The 22652-nt window shown below is 42.3% G+C and overlaps 1 protein-coding gene across 1 annotated transcript in view; it reads right to left on the reverse strand.

The window, feature by feature from the left end:
* The window catches only part of DHX35 (DEAH-box helicase 35), a 446551-nt gene that overhangs the window by 258025 nt on the left and 165874 nt on the right, over window positions 1-22652 (reverse strand). The window contains exons 5-6 of the mRNA XM_085619115.1: window positions 4121-4225; window positions 1436-1497 (exon numbers count right to left, since the gene is read on the reverse strand). Coding sequence (XP_085475241.1) covers window positions 1436-1497; window positions 4121-4225 — 167 coding nt within the window. The remainder of the gene's footprint in view (window positions 1-1435; window positions 1498-4120; window positions 4226-22652) is intronic.

Consider the following 22652-nt stretch of genomic DNA (forward strand, 5'->3'; position numbering starts at 1 on the left):
GAATAAATACAAACGTTACTATGACATCAAACATGGTACAAAAGAACAGAAATGGGCAATTGGAGACTGGGTGTCAGTTAGAAGTGGGGAAAGTTAATCTAAATTCTTTGAACCAATGAAGATTGTGGAGGTAAAGCAGATTACAGTCACTCTTGAAAATGGACAAAGCTGGAGCATGGATAGGCTGTCAAGATCCTCTAAACCTGTTTAGAAACTCTTTAAGTTCCACTTGCTTATTCACCCTGTAACCTTTTTCAGGAAAGATACTAAGACTTATTAGTTTGTGTTTACTTCAGACTTCCATAATTCTAACCCTTGTTAAGTTGACTGTAAGCTTACTTATTTTTCCCTTCTTCTTTTAGGGGGAAGATGTGTTATAATTACGATCTTTTACTGCGTGTTTATTTCCCTCCTTCTTCTATTACTCTTTTCTCCTTTTGGAACCTTCCTACCTTCTTCCCTTCTCTTCCCCCCTCCTCCTTTCCGCTTTTGGTATTTCCCTACTGTTGGCCGGGAGGCTACCTTAGAATGTTGATGAAAGAACCTTCTCTAGCAGAGCAGCTGCTGGATGTGTACTGTGGAGGTGGAAAAAAGAAGATCTCACCTGTACTGGAGTCTTCATCTTTATTGTAACAGATTAATTTTTTAAAAAGGCTACGGAAACCTTCTGTCTGTCCTATTACATTTGTGTTGTATTTACGTCATGAAGGAGACGGTTTGTGCTCCACATGAGCTCTACTTCAAACACCAAATAAATGAATAGTAAATGCTTTTTGTATATATGATTTGGTAAATAGTTCATTGTAGAAATGAAGTCTATATACTTGGACATTGTTTCTTGCAGTTCATGCTAGATTATCTCACACTAAAGCGTTAACTCACACTGAGCATCAAACTTGCTTTCAACCTCACCGTTAAATATTAATCAGGGTAGTTATAGATCCTTTTGGTTTCCTCTGCTTGTAAGCATACCAAGGTCACTAAGTTGGAAGGAAGGTTAAATAAATGTTACAAGCAAAAAACTTGATCCCTCTTGCAATCTTACATGGACCAGATGCAGTATGTGTTTTCTTTACATAGTTGAAACTTGTTTAAATACTAAATTAGAAGTTCATAATATTTAGTCATAAATTCCTTAGTTACATGTCAATCTCTCTAATATTGTCAAATGAAATTAATTAGAGATTCTAGCTAGGCTTTCACTGATAACCTTCTGCGCCATTTACAGTGTGAGGAGATTTCTCAATTTGCATGTTAGCATTGAAGGGCGTTTTCATAATGGGGCCTTGAAAGAGTTCAAAAAGCTTCTTAGCACCTTAAGGTAGATGAAAATCATGTGGGCTGCTTTTCTATAGGAAGATAATTAAATGATTTATCTGAGTTCAAATGCAAAGTGTAGGAATTCCTTTTTTGAAGGGCTAATGCAGCTCTGTACCTGTATTTCTTTAGCAATGGATCTGACATCATTTCACGAACCAGCATTCCATCTGTCAAAAACTAAACAGAATTATATATCAGTCACGTTTCGTCCTGTTCATCCTCTTAAACACACTCAGCAAAAGGTAATGCTTGGTATTTTGGCTTGCAAAATGGGAATTTTCAACAACATGTTGCCCCTTGTACACACTACGCCAACAGATGGTCTAACTCTCCTGATCTAATGAGTCATATAATGCTGGAGGGCTTCCGCCTATAACCACTATTATCATGTGAATTTCACTTAACAATAAATCTATGAGTCAGAAATGCTAGAAGGGCTATGAGTACATCAATGTAATTTTATGACAGGTGTTAGTAATCGCTTTATTTTATTCTTGAAGATAAGGCAATCATACTTATTTAGAGATCAGTGAAAGTGAGAACATGCAGCTCTAAAAGTAAACCATAGTTAAAGGAAGGCGAAAATGTAAAAATTCAGTCTAAAAGGTCCACTTCACAGAGTGCCAGCACCAGCTTTATTGGTAACTCCTGCACTTAAAACAGCAGTACATGCTATGCCTAAGAGGCCATTGTAATAATCTTCTTCTTTTCAATTAGAAAAATGAATGTAATGGTAGTTATTATTCCAAAAATGCAAACACTGTAAAATACATACTAACACACAACAAATAAGGAACAGTGAATTTTTAGATCACGCCGATATTTTAGCTAAGAGCAGGTACTAGTTAAACTAAGTGCAAGCATTGCAAAATGTTAATACTCAGAATTACTAAACAATATAAAAAAGTGGCCTGCTTTTGTTATAAGTCAACGATTGTTTTGTGGCCTCGCTGTTTTGTATGAGAGACGCTGATTTAGTTTGGAAACACTGGTACTTCTTACAACAGTCAGTAGGTTTTAATATAGTCCTTATACAGCGTTAACACCTGCAAAAACACACAGTCTTTTTCTATGTAAACACCACCACCAATTCATTGCTTGATAAAAATGTGTTTCCCTTTTAGCACTTTTCACCACTGAGAATGTAAACATATTTCTAAGCTAAAATTCGATTTATTCAAACGTATTTCCAAATTATGAGCAGCTACGTTCAAGAAACGTAATAATTTAGTCACAAATGTTAAACACCCTTCCTTTTTTAAATTATTTGTCACAAAAAACAAAATAAGACAATTTTCTTCGTGTATATGCGAACTAAATTGACTGATTTGAGGCTTATCTTTTATATAGATACTTCAAATAAGCTGATCAATGCAGTAATGTCTCACTTTTTAGGTTTGACATGTATTATCATGTAGCATTCATGGCGAATATATAGTTTAAGTATTTTAAAATTACTTTAAGGGGCTTTTTGTCTGCCTACTTCAGTCGCTGGCATCTTTACTCCAAAACCTTCAGTCAAACCTTGTGACATTGTCAATCAAATCTTAGATCATCCTACAGGAGCATTTCAGATATAAAGTTTTTCTATTGCTTATTTGGGTATGTCCTTTCACCTCTACTGTAATGATACAGTAGTTTTTTGGGGGGGAGGGGGTGGGCGGGGGAGAGGAGGGGGTTCGACAGTCGGGGAACAACCCAGTTCAAAAGGGAGTCTGTGCTGACAAATGGCTTGCACAGGAAAAAAGGGTTGTTTTTCTTTCTGTAACATCTAGTTTTCAGATGCTTTTGTCAGTGCTCACTCCCCAGTGCTCCTGTGTAGCTCGAGAAATTACTATAAATACATCAGCTATCTTGGAAAAATATTCTGCATACTCTTTTATTGTTTTTCCACTGCAAGATTTCTCTGTGTGATTGCAGCACTAAGAAATTAACTTTCGCAAAAGCATCTGAAAAAGAACTGATGCAGAAAAGAAAACCACCCTTTTTTCTGTAGCATCAATGTTTCAGATGATTTAGTCTTTGCTCGTTCCACAGTTCACATTGAAGCACTGGCAAAGCCAAAAGAACACTACAAATGTCAAACCTATGGCTTTGTGAACGCTTGTTTGAAAATAGTTTACCACTCACTGATTAATTCCAGCTTTGGTTACTAAGCACAAATATTAAAAATGTTATGCTGAAAAACCATTAAATCATAATTTCTACACAATACCATCAAATTAAGGTTATCTTTGTGGCGCTAAGCATCACATCCTAAAAAACCTATCAAATACTTTCTCTTTATCATCCGGGCTGATTATCATCCTGGTAAGTTAAGCATTATATCATTGGTTTAGTGCTGCATTACCAGTCTTTACAACAAAACTCTACCTATGTATTTGGTAAGACCTTTTAGGGGACGGTAGCACTTTAGATGCCTTAGACCAATGATAAATAATTCTCCTCTTCGGATGAAAACTGTGGCGCTGTAAGATATGCAATAATCAGGTAGGTGAGTGCCAATGCTTCTCTTCATAATTTTTCTAGAATCAAATCTACTCAAACAAACAGGAATACATTCTATCACATAAATCCTTGAGATCTTTTAATCCCTTAAAAATGAAAAGCACACACACATTTACTTACCTCAGACAGCCACACTTTGCTAACTCGTGGTTTCCTAAAAAGGCTCCTAAATCATCAAGGGTACACTGCTTCACTAAGCCAATCGCACACACGCTTCTCAGGACTCCGTTAAGACAGCTAGACCATTTTTAAAACACTAACGTATTGCTATTCCCCTACTTAAGCATTTCACCTTAATTCGAGTCGCATAAGGATCTGTGCAGTCATCGAATCGAATGCAGTATCCAACTTCATGGCCCAACACTGCACCTCGCTCCTCCGCAACACGGCCAGCCACCTGAGGGGAGAAAAGAGGCACAGTGAACAATGATCAATCAATGATGTACATCTAACTTTACTGGTAAATATTACAAGTAATTTATAATTAGGCTTTCCTGTTTTCAGTTTCTATTTTTGGTAAATACTGGTGGGGTTTTTTCAGTGTTTTCAAGTGATTTCAATACCTTAAAAAAACAGTGGTTATCAGGGGTTACACATTTTTGGGCTATAAAAAACAACAGAAACAGTGTTTTTCCGGCGTTTATCGAACTTTTTGCTTTTATTATTGCTTGCTTTCTGCACTGATAGTGCTTGGTTTATAGTATGTGAATAAACCATTTAGGAAATGGACAAAAAGTGGACTTATAATAAACAAAACTAATGCGTGACCAGGAAAAGAAAGATATCAAAAATATAATTTTTATTATTTTTAGAAACCAAGTATTTGTGAAGAATATTTTTAAATATTTTATCTGAACAGAAAAAGGAGAATACAAACAATTACATCAGTAGCAGTTTTGATAAATGCACAATTTCATTCTTGGCCTATGTCTTAAGTGCAGGATGAGAATATATGATAGTTACTAATGATCTTCAGTCATACTCATCCATTCATACATGGCCTAATGGTACTGCATATTGCTGTATGTCAAACATTATATTTTAATAATAGACATAGGAACAAAAAATTCAATTGTAAAAAACCTAACAAAGTGATCATGGCTAACGTTATTCATGCCTACGCACGTTTCGGCGGTGAGTTTTCTGCTATAATATAAGTCAGAAACAATTATTTCCTGTTCTAATGGTGTCTTCTTCTCTTTTTTCCCCTCCTTTCGCCATCTTCTTTCCAAAATCTCACGGTGATTGGTTTTTTATGCACCCTTCCTGGCTATAGCTAGGAATCTGTTCTTATTTTGTCTGTCATCTTTACCTATTAGTTTTTTAAACAAAAAAACGTACTGTAAATACTGAATTTCTACTTCTTGTGACATTTTAACCTTCCTTTTTAGGTCTCGCCTGGCGTAAGACTGCGCAGACATGCACAGTCTCGCTGGCGAGATTTAATGGTTTGAGGAGATTTCTCTAGTGGACTTTAAGCCCCGCCCCTCTTTTCCATTGGCTGGCGTCACCGTTTATGCTAAACGGTGGCCAGCCGTTGGAAAAGAGCGTCTAGTGACGTACACTTTTCTCTTTTAGAGCCGTCCAAGTTGGAATGGCTGCCCCGACTTACTGCTGGCGTAAAAGTTTTTTTATCTTTATGGGGCCAAACACATGGCCCCATAAAGATAAGAAACTAGTCAGGCGAGCCAGTCCAACTGGGATGGCTCTAAAAGAGAAAAAAAAGCGGGAGGCTTTGTTAGCGTTGCTTGTTTTGTCACTGAGCGCGGGCTACCTGGGTCTAGCTTGTTTCATTTAGATGCGCTCGTCACGGGTTTTAAATGGAAGGCTTGGTACGCCTTCTGGTTTGCTGTTGACTAACCCCCCCCTCCTTCTGCCCTGACACCATCAAGTACCCCAGCCCTAACTGACCACGTCACACGAGGGGGACTTGGTGCGATGTGGGCCCGGAGCACACCCTGAGCGCCAACATCTGCTGAGGGGCTAGAGCTCGTCAGCTCGGTCTGAGCAGGAGATTTCTGGAATGAGCAGGGGCTGGAGGCTCAAGAGGATCCCGCGACCCCTCCCCCGGGCATCCTCCACACTGTGAGCATGATAAAGAGGTCGTAGTGCCCCATGCGCTGCCCTCGTGCACCCTGTTGGCCCTCAAAAGCTCCTTTCCTCGGCGTTCTTCTCTGCCCACCCGGCCCCGTGTCCCCTCTGCTTCCTTCACGCACCCTTCACTCTGTATCCACCATTCCTGTGAGAGCGAGTCAGACGAGGCCTTGGCCAGCACACAAGCCTCAGCGCTGCACCCAGAGCTGCCCCCTGGAAGCTGAAGGGACAGGCCCGCTCTGCAGACAACGCCGTCCACCGTCCCCAGCGCTGCACACTTGGGCAGAGCACCCCTTGAGAACATTCCCGGCGCTGCATGCCCTCCCCGGCGCTGCACGCCCTCCCCGGCGCTGCACGCCCTCCCCTGTGCTGCACACCACTCCGGCGCTGCCATGGGGCACTTCAGGCGCGGTAAGGAGGAGTCCAAAGAGCAGGAGATGGCCCCGGCGGAGCCGATGATCAGGGACCCGCGCCCGGAGAGCACGACCGAGAGCGAGATGATGGAGGGGGACTTCAGCTACTATGGCAAGGAGCGAGAGGGCCTAGGGCGGAGAGTGGGCAAGAGGCTGCTGGGCATCCTGAAACATGAGTACTGTGGCCCCGGCGGGTCATTGCATGGGAACCTTTCTGTAGCTCGAAGCGGCCGTGGGAACTGTGTCTCCACGGTCTGTGGGAGCATTGCTCCGTGGGCCTCTGGAACACGTGCATCCTGCAAGGAGTATCTGTAGCCACTTGCCAGTGTGAGCACGAGCGTATGGCATTATTTTACTCCTCATGCATGTTTAAGGATGGATTAGAATCTATTCACCTACATACACTATTCTCCTCAGCATTTTAAAGTGTCTCTGGTTCTACTGACTCAGTTTGGGAGTTGATGTAAAAGAGGACGGTAATGAGATACTTACACCACAAAACAACAGGGGCTCATCCCCCACCCATCTACCTCTGCGCCCCCCCCCCCCCAGGATGGTGTCACCCAGTCCCCATCCCACCACCCTCTCCAGCAGCGCCTTTTAAGCACAAGCCTTGTCAATGAACTGGAGCGATGACTTGGGACCATGTGTACTTTTCTGTGCTCCGCTGCTCTCTAGCAGACATATATGATATCATACATACATATATACATACATGTTATTAGCTAATATGAGTACATACATTCAAACACACATACATGTCCCTTTCTCTTTCCTCCTGCCCTCAGTTATCTGTGTGTGTGTCCCAGCCTCTTTCCTCCTGCCCTCAGTTGTCTGTGTGTCCCTGCCTCTTTCCTCCTGCCCTCAGTTGTCTGTGTGTGGGTCCCTGCCTCTTTCCTCCTGCCCTCAGTTGTCTGTTTGTGTGTCCCTGCCTCTTTCCTCCTGCCCTCAGTTGTCCGTTTGTGTGTCCCTGCCTCTTTCCTCTTGCCCTCAGTTGTCTGTGTGTGTGTCCCTGCCTCTTTCCACCTGCCCTCAGTTGTCTGTGTGTGGGTCCCTGCCTCTTTCCTCCTGCCCTCAGTTGTCTGGTTGAGTGGCATTAGGTTGTGTTTGGTCACCCTTGGGTACCTAGTCATGATTTGTGTGTGCCCTCCTGTATAAGGGGACTGTCACACATAAACATAATTGTAAGTTCCTAACATGAATTGTCGGTTCTAGCTTCCAGGTCATAGACCGGACACCCGGTGCCTTTAAATTCTTGTAAAACTACGACATTGAGCCACAGAGTCAAGCACGGTAAAAAAAATAAAAAAAGCATAAAAAATGCAATAGGTCTCACCTTTGAAAGTTAAAGCCATTTGCTTTGCTATATAATACCATTAGCAAAGCAAATGGCTTTAACTTAATAAAAGGCGAGGCCTATTGCATTTTCAATGCTTGTTAACAATTGTTTCTGACTTATATTATAGCAGAAAACTCTAGTAGAACTCTTAATGTGTGACCAGAACCATTACTTATATTCATGTTTAGGTCTCGCCTGACCCAGCGCATGCGCTGGTCTGGCGAGACTTATTGAGAGGGCTCCAAAAAGTGCTACCAGGCCAGCCTGGAGCTACAGTGCATGTGCGCGGGCGCGCGCGCCGCTTTTACCGCGATTACTTTCACTTTTGCGGCCGCTTTGATGTTTGATCGTGATCTGGATCACTTTCGTGGCCGCAGGGCCGCTTGGCATAGCCAATAGGTCTCGCTTTTGGGACCTTATAAGTATTTAGTTATGCAACTGTTGCATGGCTAAACACTTAGAAGATCCCAAAGGCGAGACCTATTGGCTATGGCAATGCTTGTTTTCTTTTAGATTTCATTAGACCACATGGCTACCTGATGAAGGCGTACCGCCGAAAAGCGCGTAGACACGAATAACGTTAGCCATGATCACTTTGTTAGGTTGTTTATAACTGAATTTTTTTTTCCTATGTCTATTATTACAATATCATGTTTGACATACAGCAATATGCAGTACCATTAGGCCATGTATGAATGGATGAGTATGACTGAAGATCATTAGTAACTATCATATATTGTTATCCTGCACTTAAGACATAGGCCAAGAATGAAATTGTGCATTTATCAATACTGCTACTGATGTAGTTTTTTGTTTTCTCCTTTTTCTGTTCAGATAAAATATTTAAAAATATTCTTAACAAATACTTGGTTTCTAAAAATAATAAAAATTATATTTTTGATATCTTTCTTTTTCTGGTCATGCATTAGTTTTGTTTATTATAAGTCCACTTTTTATCCATTTCCTAAATGGTTTATTCACATACAGTCTCTTGACCCTGATTTAGGAAATCTGTTCAGGGGTACCCCTATTTTCACATATAGTTTCTCCACAGCCTGTCTGTGCGGGGTTGTTAGTGTAGTTTTTATTTTATCCATCTTTTCTTTGTCACAACTAATCATTTTCAATTCCCTTTAACCTATATCTGACTAATCTGTCTACACCTTATTTTGCTTCCAGGTAAAGCACTTCATTGGGTCATTTGCGTAGATAAAACATAAATACAGTCCAGAATTGATTTCTACCTTTTTAGTTAGGTTTATCAGTTGTAATTCATGGTTCATTTCTTTTTTTTTCATCTTTTTCCTTTTCAGCCACGGACAAACTACAAACTTTTGGCTTTTACGATGAGGATTTTGCCTCACTTGTAGGAGAATCAGCCAGAGGCGGAACCTTGACTAACACCACTACGTCAGGTAATGACAATATATATAAACTAACAGCCTTGAAGAAAAAGGTAAAAAGAATAGAACTGCATGGTCAGTGCATGCTTGAATACCTCAAAGCAGGTGTGATTCCGCAAGGACTTTAGAGTCAAGAACATACCTGGCCTTTTTGTACAAATTTAAAAAAAATTAGAACGTTGGTCTCGTATAGCCAACAGATGTTCTCGTGATTTAATGATTTTCATCATCGAGACGGCTAAGGAAATAGTTCAGACCCTTTTAAAGGAAGAACAAACACTTGAAGCAAAGATTAAAAATAGCCAGGCCTTAGAAGACGCTACTAAACTCCTTGAAGAGGTAGAAAAAGACATGAACTCGTATAATGATTACCTATTAAAAAGAAAGACAGACAAATTGAAAAAGAATATCAGATTTGCAAGTGAGGAGAAAGTCTATCCATATCTAGATGACAATTTTTACCAACAAGAACCGAGTGGTGAAGATCAACATCAGCCTACATACAACAGGCCCCTTAGAAAAACAACCACTTTTTCAGATACATCAGATTCAGATGGAGAGGGGTATAATTACTATCAAGAACAAGGCCCAGGAAGGGATATGGCTAAAGGTGTCAGGGGTGAACGCCCCTCTTTTTTAGCCAGGCAAGGAAACCAACGCACTCGCTGGCGAACGTGATACCAGCCCAGATTCAGGGGGAACCAATCACACATTCAGAATCAACAATATCTATCACCCCAAAATCAGCAATACCCTCCACCTCAAAGCCATTATCAGCAGGCACAGAACCAATACTCATATCAGAACGAGAACCAATACTTGGTGACGAGACACGGCCAGTATTGGCACGACTAAACGATATTCTTATTTTTAACTTGAGTAGTCCAGTATTGGATCTTCCTACTGAATCTCCCCTTACTAAAGGACTATCCTTTGTCCCTCACACGAAAGCAGATCAATTCGAAATTCTACAAGATTTGATGATCTTCTTTCGTAAGATCAGGTTACACGTTTTTTTTGAAGGACAAGACAATACCATGCCATTAACACAAAATATATCTGGACTAACACCTAAGTCCACCTTCTTATCATCCCTGGAACAAGTAGCCCAGAAGATAGCTATCTTCGAACATGTAGTTTAAAAAAAACTAACTACAGCAATGAAACATATTCCGGCCCCAGTTTTTAACATCACACGAGAAGAAAATGTAGCACTGAAAGAGCTTGCTCTTAATAAGGATCTAACAATAAAAAGTTGTGACAAAGGTGGAGGCATAGTCCTTATGGACACTAAGCAATATACACAAAAGATGGAAGAAATGCTCAATAATAGACAGCATTATGTTCCCATCAAAAGTGACCCCACCAAAAGAGTTCAAAAGCTAGTGCTCACTATCACCACACAAGCACTGAGACATAACTATATTTGTGACAAAGAATGGGAGTATCTTAATATTGAAAAAACCAAAGATGGCTGCAATTTATGGTATTCCCAAAATACATAAGCACAGTACAGATCCACCTTTTAGACCTATCGTTACCACGATTGGTTCAGTTACAGAGCCCCTCTCCAAATATATAGAAACCTTGTTGAGACCTCATGTCCCTAAGATACCGTCCTATATTCAAGATACTCGTGACATCATAAACAAAGTGGAACATCTTCACTTTAATGCTTCAACTGATATCATGGTCATTATGGACATTGAGGCCTTATATAGTAATATACCACAACGGGGTGCTATTGTGGCCGTAAAATGGTTCATGGAGACATTTGACAGAGCTTGTCCATGAACATATATACTAGATTGTCTAGCATTGGTACTCCAAGAGAACACTTTTGAGGTCAATGGGGTCCTATATAAACAAACTAAGGGAGTCAGTATGGGGGCCTCTTGTGCCCCCACAGTGGCTAACATCTATATGGCTCTCTTTAAATCAAGATACATTGACAATGAGATCGCTCCCTTCAGTGAATCGGTTAATATATGGTCTAGATACATAGACAATGTATTTTTCATGTGGACAAGTAATCAAGAAGAGATCTCAGAATTTGTGTCTTGGATAAATCTATGCGACAGTAATATCAACTTTACAGCAAACTTCAGAAACACCAAAGTGGAGTTTTTAGATATTACCATTCAGAATAACGGAGAACATTTAGAGGAAGACCTGTATACTAACACATTGTTGCATTTTCACAGCTACCATCCACAGTCACAAAAGACCAGTATTCCCTTTGGACAGTTCCTGCGAGTCCGCAGGAACTGTACCAATTTAGAGGATTTTGACTACAGAGCCATTGAGATGAAAGCCAAGTTTATGGTTCGGCGTTACCCTAGAAATTTAGTGCGGGATTCATATAAACGGGATCGTTTTTACAATGTACAACACCTGTTGACACAACATATTAAAACATCTAACCCCAGATTGGTGTTTGTGACACGCCACTCCACGATGAACGAAAAAATGTGTCACATCGTTAACAGCAACTGGCACATTCTGAATGCAACTACAGAACGTGAGAATTCTATAGCCAAACCTCTTTTTGCACATAGAAAAAACAAACATTTTAAAGATCTGATAGTACACTCCAGAATGAAAAACCCACAAAGAAATCTCACACAGACATCACTATTAGGCAATGAATTTCCCATCGGAAATTTAAATGTATGTCCTGTGTTGCATGCCAGTTCACCATTGAAACTACCACACATACGTTAAATGGAATTAAAATTGAATTGAACTCTTTAACCAATTGCAAGACCACTAATATTATATATATCATTTTATGTCCTTGCAACCTTGGATATGTTGGGGAAACTTCCGCTCTATAGCTACCCGTTTAACTGAACATAGGTCGGCCATTCAAACAAACAAAATAACTGCCCTGTTGGTCAAACACTACATGGAAGCCCAACACAATGCCCAGGAAATACGATGGCTCATCTTGGAAAAAATACGTATTAACAGTGGAAGTCAAAGTATGGAAATACACAAAAGGAGAGAAGTATTTTGGATCTACACTCTTGACATGTATAAACGTGGGATGAATAATGAAATCCCTTGGGATCAAGTGATTCGATATAACAATACCTGACTTACAACATATTTTTCCCCCCTCTCCCTTTCTTTTATACACACCCTTCGTTTCCTGTAATCATAAGACATTAGCATAAGTATATGATCATGTTTGCTCGCGATATGGTTCAATCTTTTGGTCTCAAAAGTTAAGTATATGGCACCTTAAGGATGGTATGCCTACAGGTATACATATGACAATCTGTAGAATACTTAGCTCCAATGCTGAAGCAATTTATCTCACAAAAGACCGCACATCAAAGTTTTTGCATGGCCAAGTTCTAATGAGATTTGAGTTATATACATTAACTGTCATCAATATCTTTATAGAGTGGTTACCATCTCATCACATTTTCATTTCTAATTTTATAAATTATCTAGAAAATTGTGGTTTCATTTCCTGCTGTCTCCTTCTATATAGCACTCGGATATAAGTGCCTTTAGCAAACATACTCGGCGCGTTTTTCAAGATATAAATATACCTATTATCCCCATTTTAAAATGGCGGATTCGTTATTCTTCGAATTTGAGTTACACGATAGGAGTCTTTTGAACCCGCCCTCCACTGCCTACAACCCATCCGGCATGTCCGTTATCATATCCGGAATCAGGATGATTCTTTGAACACGCCCATATTTAGTTTAAAATCCATTACACAGCTGTAAAACATTTGGCGTGCCTTTAAGGGGGCTACAGTGTGGGAGAGCCCTACTGTGGACCGTGAAGACGTACAAGCAGTCGTCGACGTCCGGACTCCGATGCGGAAGTCCTTCCCGTGATTTTATCGTTACCTGGATGGTCATCTGCATCCAATTGGATTACAGCACTAAAAGGTACAGAAACGCGCACTATTGGCGTGCTCTTCACCCACGCTCATTTACCTGCGATGCATACTGGTTTAATATGTCCACTCATATTAATTCATACATTTCATCACATAGGATCTAAATTGTTTGCTTCATCATCGTAACATACACCCTTAACACCGCATCGGGTCCGCAGTGGTAACACCTATCTACCCACAAGCTCTCCAAACAAAAATATCACATCGTTTAAAGGTACTATGGCATTTAATTCCATAAGTCTTGAATTCGGATTATGCTGTGTTGCTATTTACTGCTTAATGAGCTACGCTTATAAGTTGCCCTTTCTATTTTTCCCATTTAGGAGTTTTTCATGTGATCTTTTAACTATACTGTGGATAAGTGTTTTTTTACGTTTTTGTGACGTTACCTTTGGAGCTACAACTATTCTTTACAAATCAACATTTTCACACAAGTTTTGCACTGTGATGAATATATTTATGAACCAGTGATCTCTAGGTAAATAACTACATCACTAGAAACTATTCTAAATATATGGCCTATAAAGTTCAATTTTAGCAATTTGTGTATCTCTCTTCCGTTTCTATAGGTGTTCCCTCTTTACTTGGCATCATCATTTTGTCCAAAGAAAGCTCCATTGGCAGATGTAATATTTGATTAAGCAAGATAATTTTTAAGATCCAGAAACACCCTTTTGTATTTTAATTAGATCCTTTGTCACCATGTATTGGCTGACGCTTCTAGCTTTACCGCAAGATCAAGGCACAATCTTGTATATACACGGTTTCCTGTTCTAATGGTGTCTTCTTCTCTTTTTTTCCCCTCCTTTCGCCATCTTCTTTTCAAAATCTCACGGTGATTGGTTTTTTATGCACCCTTCCTGGCTATAGCTTGGAATCTGTTCTTATTTCGTCTGTCATCTTTACCTATTAGTTTTTTTATTCAAAAAATCATACTGTAAATACTGAATTTCTACTTCTTGTGACATTTTAACCTTCCTTTTTAATAATTGTTTCTGACTTATAGTATAGTAGAAAACTCTAGTAGGACTCTTAATGTGTGACCAGAACCATTACTTATATTCATGTTTTCCTTTTAGATTTCATTAGACCACATTGCCACCTGATGAAGGCGTACCGCCGAAACGCGCATAGACTCGAATAACGTTAGCCATGATCATTGTGTTCGGTTGTTTATAATTGAATTTTTTGTTCCTATGTCTATTATTACAATATCATGTTTGACATACAGCAGTATGCAGTACCATTAGGCCATGTATGAATGGATGAGTATGACTGAAGATCATTAGTAACTATCATATATTCTTATCCTGCACTTAAGACATAGGCCAAGAATGAAATTGTGCATTTATCAAAACTGCTATCGTGCATTTATCAAAACTGCTACTGATGTAATTTTTTGTATTCTCCTTTTTCTGTTAAGATAAAATATTTAAAAAAATTCTTCACAAATACTTGGTTTCTAAAAATAATAAAAATTATATTTTTGATATCTTTCTTTTCCTGGTCACGCATTAGTTTTATTATAAGTCCACTTTTTATCCATTTCCTAAATGGTTTATTCACATACAGTATTTCGACCCTGATTTAGGAAATCTGTTCAGGGGTACTCCTATTTTCACATATAGTGCATGGTATATAGACTGTGTACGTACAGTGTTAATGAGGTCCAAATACATTTTTACAAATCAAACTCATCGTAGTACACCATACAATACTTCTTCAGTGAGTCTTTGGTCCTGTACGCTCACTCTTTCCTTCCCATGTAAACTTTTATGTGTGAAAAGGCCCTCTCAACATTGGCACTTGAGACAGGCAACACCAAAATAGCCAGTATACAATTTGCTAACTCTGGCCACTGATATAGCTTTCCATGCCAATACTGGTGCTCCTGAAGATTGTGATTCTCTGCGACAGGTTCTGCAACATGTGCGTTGAACTGGGCACATATGCCATCAGTGTTATTGAAGCCGTCAAAAATGAGGCAGCACTTTTGAAACTCCAGAGAAAATTTCCCTTTACGAAAGGGATCTATAACTTGTGCAGAGTACCACAGTGAGGCTTCATTGACTTCAAATGCCATGGTTGGTGAAGGGCTATTTCTCATACACTCTAAAATAAAAGTTTCTGAATTGCTCCTCAACATTTCTTGGCTTTCCAAGTGGCAAGCACTCTAATATGGAATTTGTTGCAGTGCCAAAGTCACTAAAAGTGTCGCCCAGCCTACTCTCAAGGAGATGTTTCACATCTACACCAATTATGCTGAACACTTGATAGACAAGGGTGTTTTCAGACTATATTTTTTTTATTATCTCCATTACAGCAGTCATGCTTTTCAGTGAAAATGTAAGAATGCAGTAGAGTGTACTTTTTTCAAATCACTATCAATATGTGACCAAACATCCTCACATTTCTTGCCTTTGGCAACATCACTCAGCAAAAGTTCTGTAAATGGTTGCCACATGGATAATATAGCATTCATGGCCTCTAGTACTGGGAACCACCAGCTAAGTGACACAGTTGGTGTGAATCTTTTGTTGATGCCACACAAAGCACAAAATGAGAAATATTTGCATTTTAATTTCCGTGCATAACAAAACAGTGAACCAGAATGGACTAAAAAGTCAACATTCTTCATTAACTCTGAAGATTGTAAAGATGCTTTCAGCATGCCATCTAACAAATGGCAGGGATCTCTTACAGGGAAGCACTTCAGCTCAGGTATCAGTCAGTCAGTCAGTCAGAAAAACTTTATTTCGGCTACAAGCCATAAAAGTTCATAAAATAGCATAGTATAATAAGACAGAAAAGATAGACAAAGATAAAAACATGGTTCTGGCATTCAGTAATACATAAGATAAAAACAGAATAGTGACAATACATAATACAGGTAAAATTACCTTAATGAGGTAATAGTTGTCTTCTAATTAGCCACATAGAAAAAAGAAATTTGGATATCACAATAACATATACGGGGGACGAATCGTATTTCAACAGCCTAAAGAGATCTCTATGATTCGTGACCCCTATATTCTTGGCAAGTTGAATTATCCATTTTCTACGGGGAATTTTATATGCCGGGCAGAAGATTATAGCATGAACCTCGGTTTCATCAGTGGCACCACACCCAGGACAAGATTGCGTAATTGAGCCAACCCATTTATTTGTTCTTGAACGGAGGGGAAGGGACCCATATCTAAATTGTAAATATAATTTTTTGGCAATTACCGGGTGAATCAAATCTATTGCAGACTCAAATCTATAGTCAATTTTGGCCTTGAGAAAAGCCGAGGTCAAATTTGCATTATTAGCTGATCGAATGATCTGAGTCAGCTTATGTTCCTCCAAAATTTTTGCCAATGATCTTTTTGGTAGAGAGGAGCAAGTATCCTCAGGTGAGAGCCAAAGATCTTCTCTCCCTATATCCCTAAGTGATTTTTTGACATAGGCTAACCAAGGGATGACACCTGCCTTGGGTAGCAATAAGATGGACTTCAGTTCCTCCTGAAAGTTAACAAGTTCGGGAGTGCTCCATAGTCGTCGCCAGTACATTACAGGTCTGGAGGCGACCATGTCCGCAATTGGTTGAATACCCAGGTCCATCCTGAGCGGCTGGATGGGGGTGCTCGTCGGAAGTGCAAATAGTTGTCTAAAAAATTGATTTTCTGACTTGGTTAAAATCAAGGATGGGTTATGGCCCCATAATTCAGCGCCGTAGGCTGCCACCCCCTAGCCTGGGTTTTATAAATCTCTACCAGAGGGCTGATTAATTTTAAGTGGCTGTTTTTAAGCATCTTTAGAATCCCCCCTGATATCAGGACAAGTTTTAAGTTTACTTTTGAGATCTGGGGAGCCCAGGTCATTTTGTTATTAAGGGTCAAGCCCAGATAATCAAAAGTGTTCACCCGTTCTAGGGGCAGGCCGTCCAGTTTTGGTATAGGATGATTAGTGGTATCTGCATGGAACACCATGTATTTGGTCTTATTCACGTTAATGATTAGGTTCCTTTTCCTACAAAAGGAGGCAAAGCCATCCAGGACTCTAACCATACCCATGGGTGATCTAGATAAAAGCAGAGTATCGTACGCAAACATAAGTGCGGGAATTTTCCTGCCTGCCAGCTTGGGGGCATCTATATCGCTTAGGGCCAGAATGTCTTCAACCAGTCCATTCAAGAAGAGGGCAAAGAGGGTTGGGGCTAAAACGCAGCCCTGTCTAACTCCCTTTTCTACCTGAAATGGTTCTGTGAGTTCTCCATGGAGTCCGAACCTGACTCTAGCGAAGGTGTCTTTATGGAGTCGTTCAAATAGGTCACAGAGGTAGAGAGGTACGCCCATCCCTTTTAGCAACTCCCAGAGTTGGCTGCGGTCCACCATGTCGAAGGCAGACTTTAGATCAACAAACGTGAGGTAAAGACTGCCCCCTTCTAAGATTATACTTTTCCAGTGGATCATTTGCAGCCTGAACAATTGGTCCACAGTTGACATTCTAGCTCTAAATCCCGCCTGCAGAGGGGTCAAAATGTTAGATTCCTCCATCCAGGTTTGTAGTCTCCCTAGGAGAATGCGGGCAAAAATCTTCTGGGCGACATCTATTAGGCTAATAGGCCTATAATTAGCCGGATCAAGTGGAGAACCCTTTTTATGTATTGGTATGATCTCCGCTCCGACCCAGGTGGGTGGTAGCGGCATTCCTGCTAGAATTGCATTAAAGAGACCAAATAGATATGGGGCCCAAATGTCAGGTTCACTTTTAAAAAGATCGCCTGGGATTCTATCTAAGCCTGGGGCTTTATTGGGTTGGACTTTACTGAGGGCAACTCTAACCTCACTGAGGGTGCACATCGGGGTCAAGGCCTGGATTGGGGGTGGGCAAGGACTAGGATGGGGGAGGGGAATGACCAATAGTGGAGTCTTAGAAGCGTAGAGTTCTTTAAAATAGGTACGCCATATTTCTTGTCCTAGATTGGGTTGGAGCGCTCGAGTCGGACCAGACGTCCCAGTTTTAACTAAGTTCCAGAATGATTTTTGGTCCGTGTTCTTTAGTGCGTGGGAGATTTCCTCCCATCTGCTGATTTCCCACTCTTTTTTTGCATCGTTGATTGTTTTCTTAAAGAGAGCCCTTGCTTCCTTTATTTGTGGCTTAATACCATTTTTAAGAGTTATCAAAAGGAATAGCTTTGCTTCCCTACACGATTTATTAAACCAGATAGGGTTCTCCCTTGTAGATTGTAAGTTCCTCTTAATAGCCCGACTAAAGTGCATCTCAAGGTGGCACATAATTCTATATGTGTCACTCCGATCAACTCAAAATCAAAATGAGCCTCTAGTGTAGTTGGTGCTCCCATCAATTTCTCCAAAAGGGGATAGATCTCAGAGTACATTGCACCGAGTTTCCTATCAGATAGGGCGATCTTCTCCCATCTAACTCTTCGGGAGCCATCAGTTGTAATCAGGGGAACTACACTAGATGGATCTATAGGCGGAAGGTGGTGGTTTGTAAGCCCCTCCAAGGTAACAGCAGTGGGATTGTGGTCACTTTTGCAGCGTTTAATGACTTGGAAGTCCAGGATCCTTGGCCAGAGTCTCGTACTAAGCATAATGTAATCGATAATGGAAGTCTGGCCATTTCTTTCAAATGTTGGATTACCTGGGTTATCTGCAGGGAACCTGCCATTGCATGCCCTTAATGAGAAAGTAAGTGTTAATTGGGTAAGTTGAAGAACCAATGGCGTCCAAGCCTTCGTGGGATAAGTATTGGAAGGCGGTATGGCCCACACTTGGTCCTCTTCCTGGGATACAGGTGAAATTAGCCCGTTCAAAGGTTCATAATGGCAGTTAAAGTCCCCACCGATTATAAGAAAATCGGTATTAATAGTGGTACTCAGAAAAACGTCCAAACTAGTCAAGGTAGTGGACTCCTGGCTATAACTCACAGGACGGGAATATATGTTTATGAGGGTCAGTACCTGATTTTCCCGTGTGGACATTACTAAACACATAATATCCGGTGAGTCGGTATTAATTCTCTTGGATGCACATCCCAGGTGAGTCCGTTACCCAAATGGTCATCCCTCCAGAGGGCCTTCCCCCATTTGGCCTTACTGCGGGTTCCCAGAAGGTAGCAAACCCTACACGATGTTGGGGCTTCAATGCCCAAGTCTCCTGGAAGAGGCAGATATCATAGCCATCTATGAATTACCCCCAATCAGGGAATTCTAACAAACGTGATAGGCCTGCCACGTTCCAGGACAAAACTTTCAACCCCGTAGCCTTATTGGTGGATAGATGTGGCCTAGAGGAAGTAGATGTTATGGCCGGGGGTGTACTTAAGTTGCCACAAGTAGTGGTAAATATGAGGCCTAATTGTGTAGGGCGAACAAAAGAAGGGGTATTGTCAGAGAGGGTGTCAGGACAAAACACTATTCTCTCTGGGGGTGGTGTATCCATTGACTTCGACTCTATTTGAAATGTTAACCCTATTTTGGGGCTTCCACCCAGATATGGGGTCGGAATCAGGACGGGTGGAATACCCGGGTCGGTACCTGTTGGAGAGGGATTCCTATCATCTAAGGGTTTTAAACAATCAAGCAGCGCTACTGAGGGACTTATAAGTGTTCTCCGTATTCCAGGGTCACAGCCAACATCCGGGGATGCCCAATTGTCTGAGCCCGTGAGTGCCTGAGGCTGTAATGATGGTGCCGAGCTCTCAGTTAGCTCCGTCTGCAATGTGGCTATGGACCTGGAGTCAGAGTCTAACTCCAGTCAATCAATGCAATCCAAGGAACTGAACCTATTATGACAGGGTATGTTAGGATAGGCAAGATGTATATCAGTCTCTTGGATTCCACTGAGGGCTGTACGCGGTCTCTCTGTAGTCGTTTGTGCAATGGGTATGTCCCTCCTATGTTTGGGTGCTCCTAACAGATAAAAGTAAGAAAGGAGGGGGGAGTGGATTCCATCAGCCATATTACTCCAACCCCCCTCACCGACATGTTTTACCACCCTTGGATCTCTAAAGTTCACAATTATACAATCGCCCCTGATGTTCTTCACACCCCGGCCAACCCAAGATACTCTTCGAACCATCAAAATTTCCCCATTCAAATTTGGAGGCAAAGGTCTATTTGCGTTCAGCCAGTGTATTGTCTTATACTTCAAAGACAAGTAGGGTTCAACTCTATCTTGTGGGAGTTCAGGTACGCCTGTTAAAACCACAACATATGGACTGCATTCTGGTGGTAGGTCGAGTCCTGGGAGAGTCTTAGTGGTAGGGGGGAGTTAGAACCAGAGTTGGTCGAGGGAAGGGGAGGAATTTGGGTTGAAGGACCCACTGAGTTACCTGGTTCAGAAGGTACACTAACCTGTCGTACTGTGGCAGAGCAAGCATGCCTAAAGTCCTTATTGCGGATTGGTTCCCCTCCACTTTGGGCTGGGTTAAGAGCGGAAGGATGGGCGGCCACCTGTTCAGTAGATGAAATACAGGATAAAGTGGTCGATTGATGGTAAGATGGATTCAGAGCTGGATGTACTAATGCCACTGTGTTAGGCTGTATTTGAATTGGTAGTAATGCTAATTTCCCTTCCAGAGCGGCAAGGCGCTCAACTAAGGGAGACAGCCTTCCATCGATTAGGGCAGCCATTCTATCCCAAAAAGCACTAGGACTCATTCCCTCAAGAGCTTCCAAACATGGAACAGTGGGTGTAGGGGGTACGACAAGGTGTTGGGTCGGGAAGTTAACTAAGTCGTTTTCAATTAAGGGTGTATTGTTATCTTGGTTAGGGACAGGCGTCTTTTTTTGTTTCTTTTTAGTGGGACATCTCACAGGAGCCCCTTCGCGTTTTTTGGCTTTAGTAGCAGGGAGGTTCACCCCGGGACGTTTGCTTCTGACGGACCGATCCGTCATGGATCTCGTTGTGGCACAATTGAATATAGGAGCTGGGGAAGAGTGATCGGGCTGATTATGCCCAAGTACAGTTGGATTAAGTTGAGTGGGAACAGCCAGAGGGGAAGGATCGTCTAGCAGAACCTCAGCTGAAGAGCCACCTAGTGTGGATAGTACTGAGTTATCCGGGGAAGGGATGGTCATAATAGCTCCCAAGGATGATCGCTTCCCTAATGATGGATCTAGGGATAGCCTACGTTCTGTGGCAGCGATCTCATAGGCGAGGACATTACTAGCGCGTGTAATAAAATTGTCCAGAGTCCCTACAACATTACAGCCCTTAGGGGCCAACCTCAATAGACCGGTAGCCATTGCTTGTTACCTGTGACGGAGCAAGCTTTCCAAGAGATATGTCCAGCCCAGCCTCAAACAGTCTCGAACGGCCCGCTCTTTGCCCGGTCTTAGCCCCGCGCTTAGACCCGCGCGCGTCCCGCTAGCGCGTGTGGGCGGAGCTATGTTGATAAGAGGAAGGGAAGCGGGGATGGGGGAGGAGTCGGGAAGAGGACCAGGTGCAGCTGGTCAGCGTCACGCACAGCACCCTGGTCCTCGCAGTCCCGAATGCGCCGGGTACTCGCAGCAATCCAAGTGTCCAGTAACACCCTTTCGCCAATCAGAGGCACAGCGTGGCGATTTGGACAGCGTGGAATCGGGTCATAGATGAGAATCCAGGCAGCAGGCAGCAAAGTCCAAACCCATGAGCGGCTCCCGCGAAGCGGGGGCCGCGAGGCGCAATGAAGGTGTTGGGGGAGGAGTCGGGAAGAGGACCAGGTGCAGCTGGTCAGCGTCACGCACAGCACCCTGGTCCTCGCAGTCCCGATTGCGCCGGGTACTCGCAGCAATCCAAGTGTCCAGTAACACCCTTTCGCCAATCAGAGGCACAGCGTGGCGATTTGGGCAGCGAGGAATCGGGTCATAGATGAGAATCCAGGCAGCAGGCAGCAAAGTCCAAACCCTCGAGCGGCTCCCGCGAAGCGGGGGCCGCGAGGCGCAATGAAGGTGTTGGGGGAGGAGTCAGGAAGAGGACCAGGTGCAGCTGGTCAGCGTCACGCACAGCACCCTGGTCCTCGAAGTCCCGAATGCGCCGGGTACTCGCAGCAATCCAAGTGTCCAGTAACACCCTTTCGCCAATCAGAGGCACAGCGTGGCGATTTGGGCAGCGTGGAATCGGGTCATAGATGAGAATCCAGGCAGCAGGCAGCAAAGTCCAAACCCTCGAGCGGCTCCAGCGAAGCGGGGGCCGCGAGGCGCAATGAAGGTGTTGGGGGAGGAGTCGGGAAGAGGACCAGGTGCAGCTGGTCAGCGTCACGCACAGCACCCTGGTCCTCGCAGTCCCGAATGCGCCGGGTACTCGCAGCAATCCAAGTGTCCAGTAACACCCTTTCGCCAATCAGAGGCACAGCGTGGCGATTTGGGCAGCGTGGAATCGGGTCATAGATGAGAATCCAGGCAGCAGGCAGCAAAGTCCAAACCCTCGAGCGGCCGTATACGTAGCTGAATCACTGCAAATACAAACAAAATCACTCCAATCTTTGGTAAGAACTTGGTAAGAACTTTCTGCATCAGCATCCCAAGTGACATTGCGTTCCATACTTTCCAGAAGTCTGGTGTCATGTATTCACCAGTATCCCAGATGCTTTGTGACTGCGCTCTTTTCACATATACCTGTCACTATCCCTTGCATTGAATGTTTAACGCCTGGGGTGTT

Source organism: Triturus cristatus, chromosome 7, assembly GCF_964204655.1.
Source record: "Triturus cristatus chromosome 7, aTriCri1.1, whole genome shotgun sequence".
NCBI lineage: Eukaryota > Metazoa > Chordata > Amphibia > Caudata > Salamandridae > Triturus > Triturus cristatus.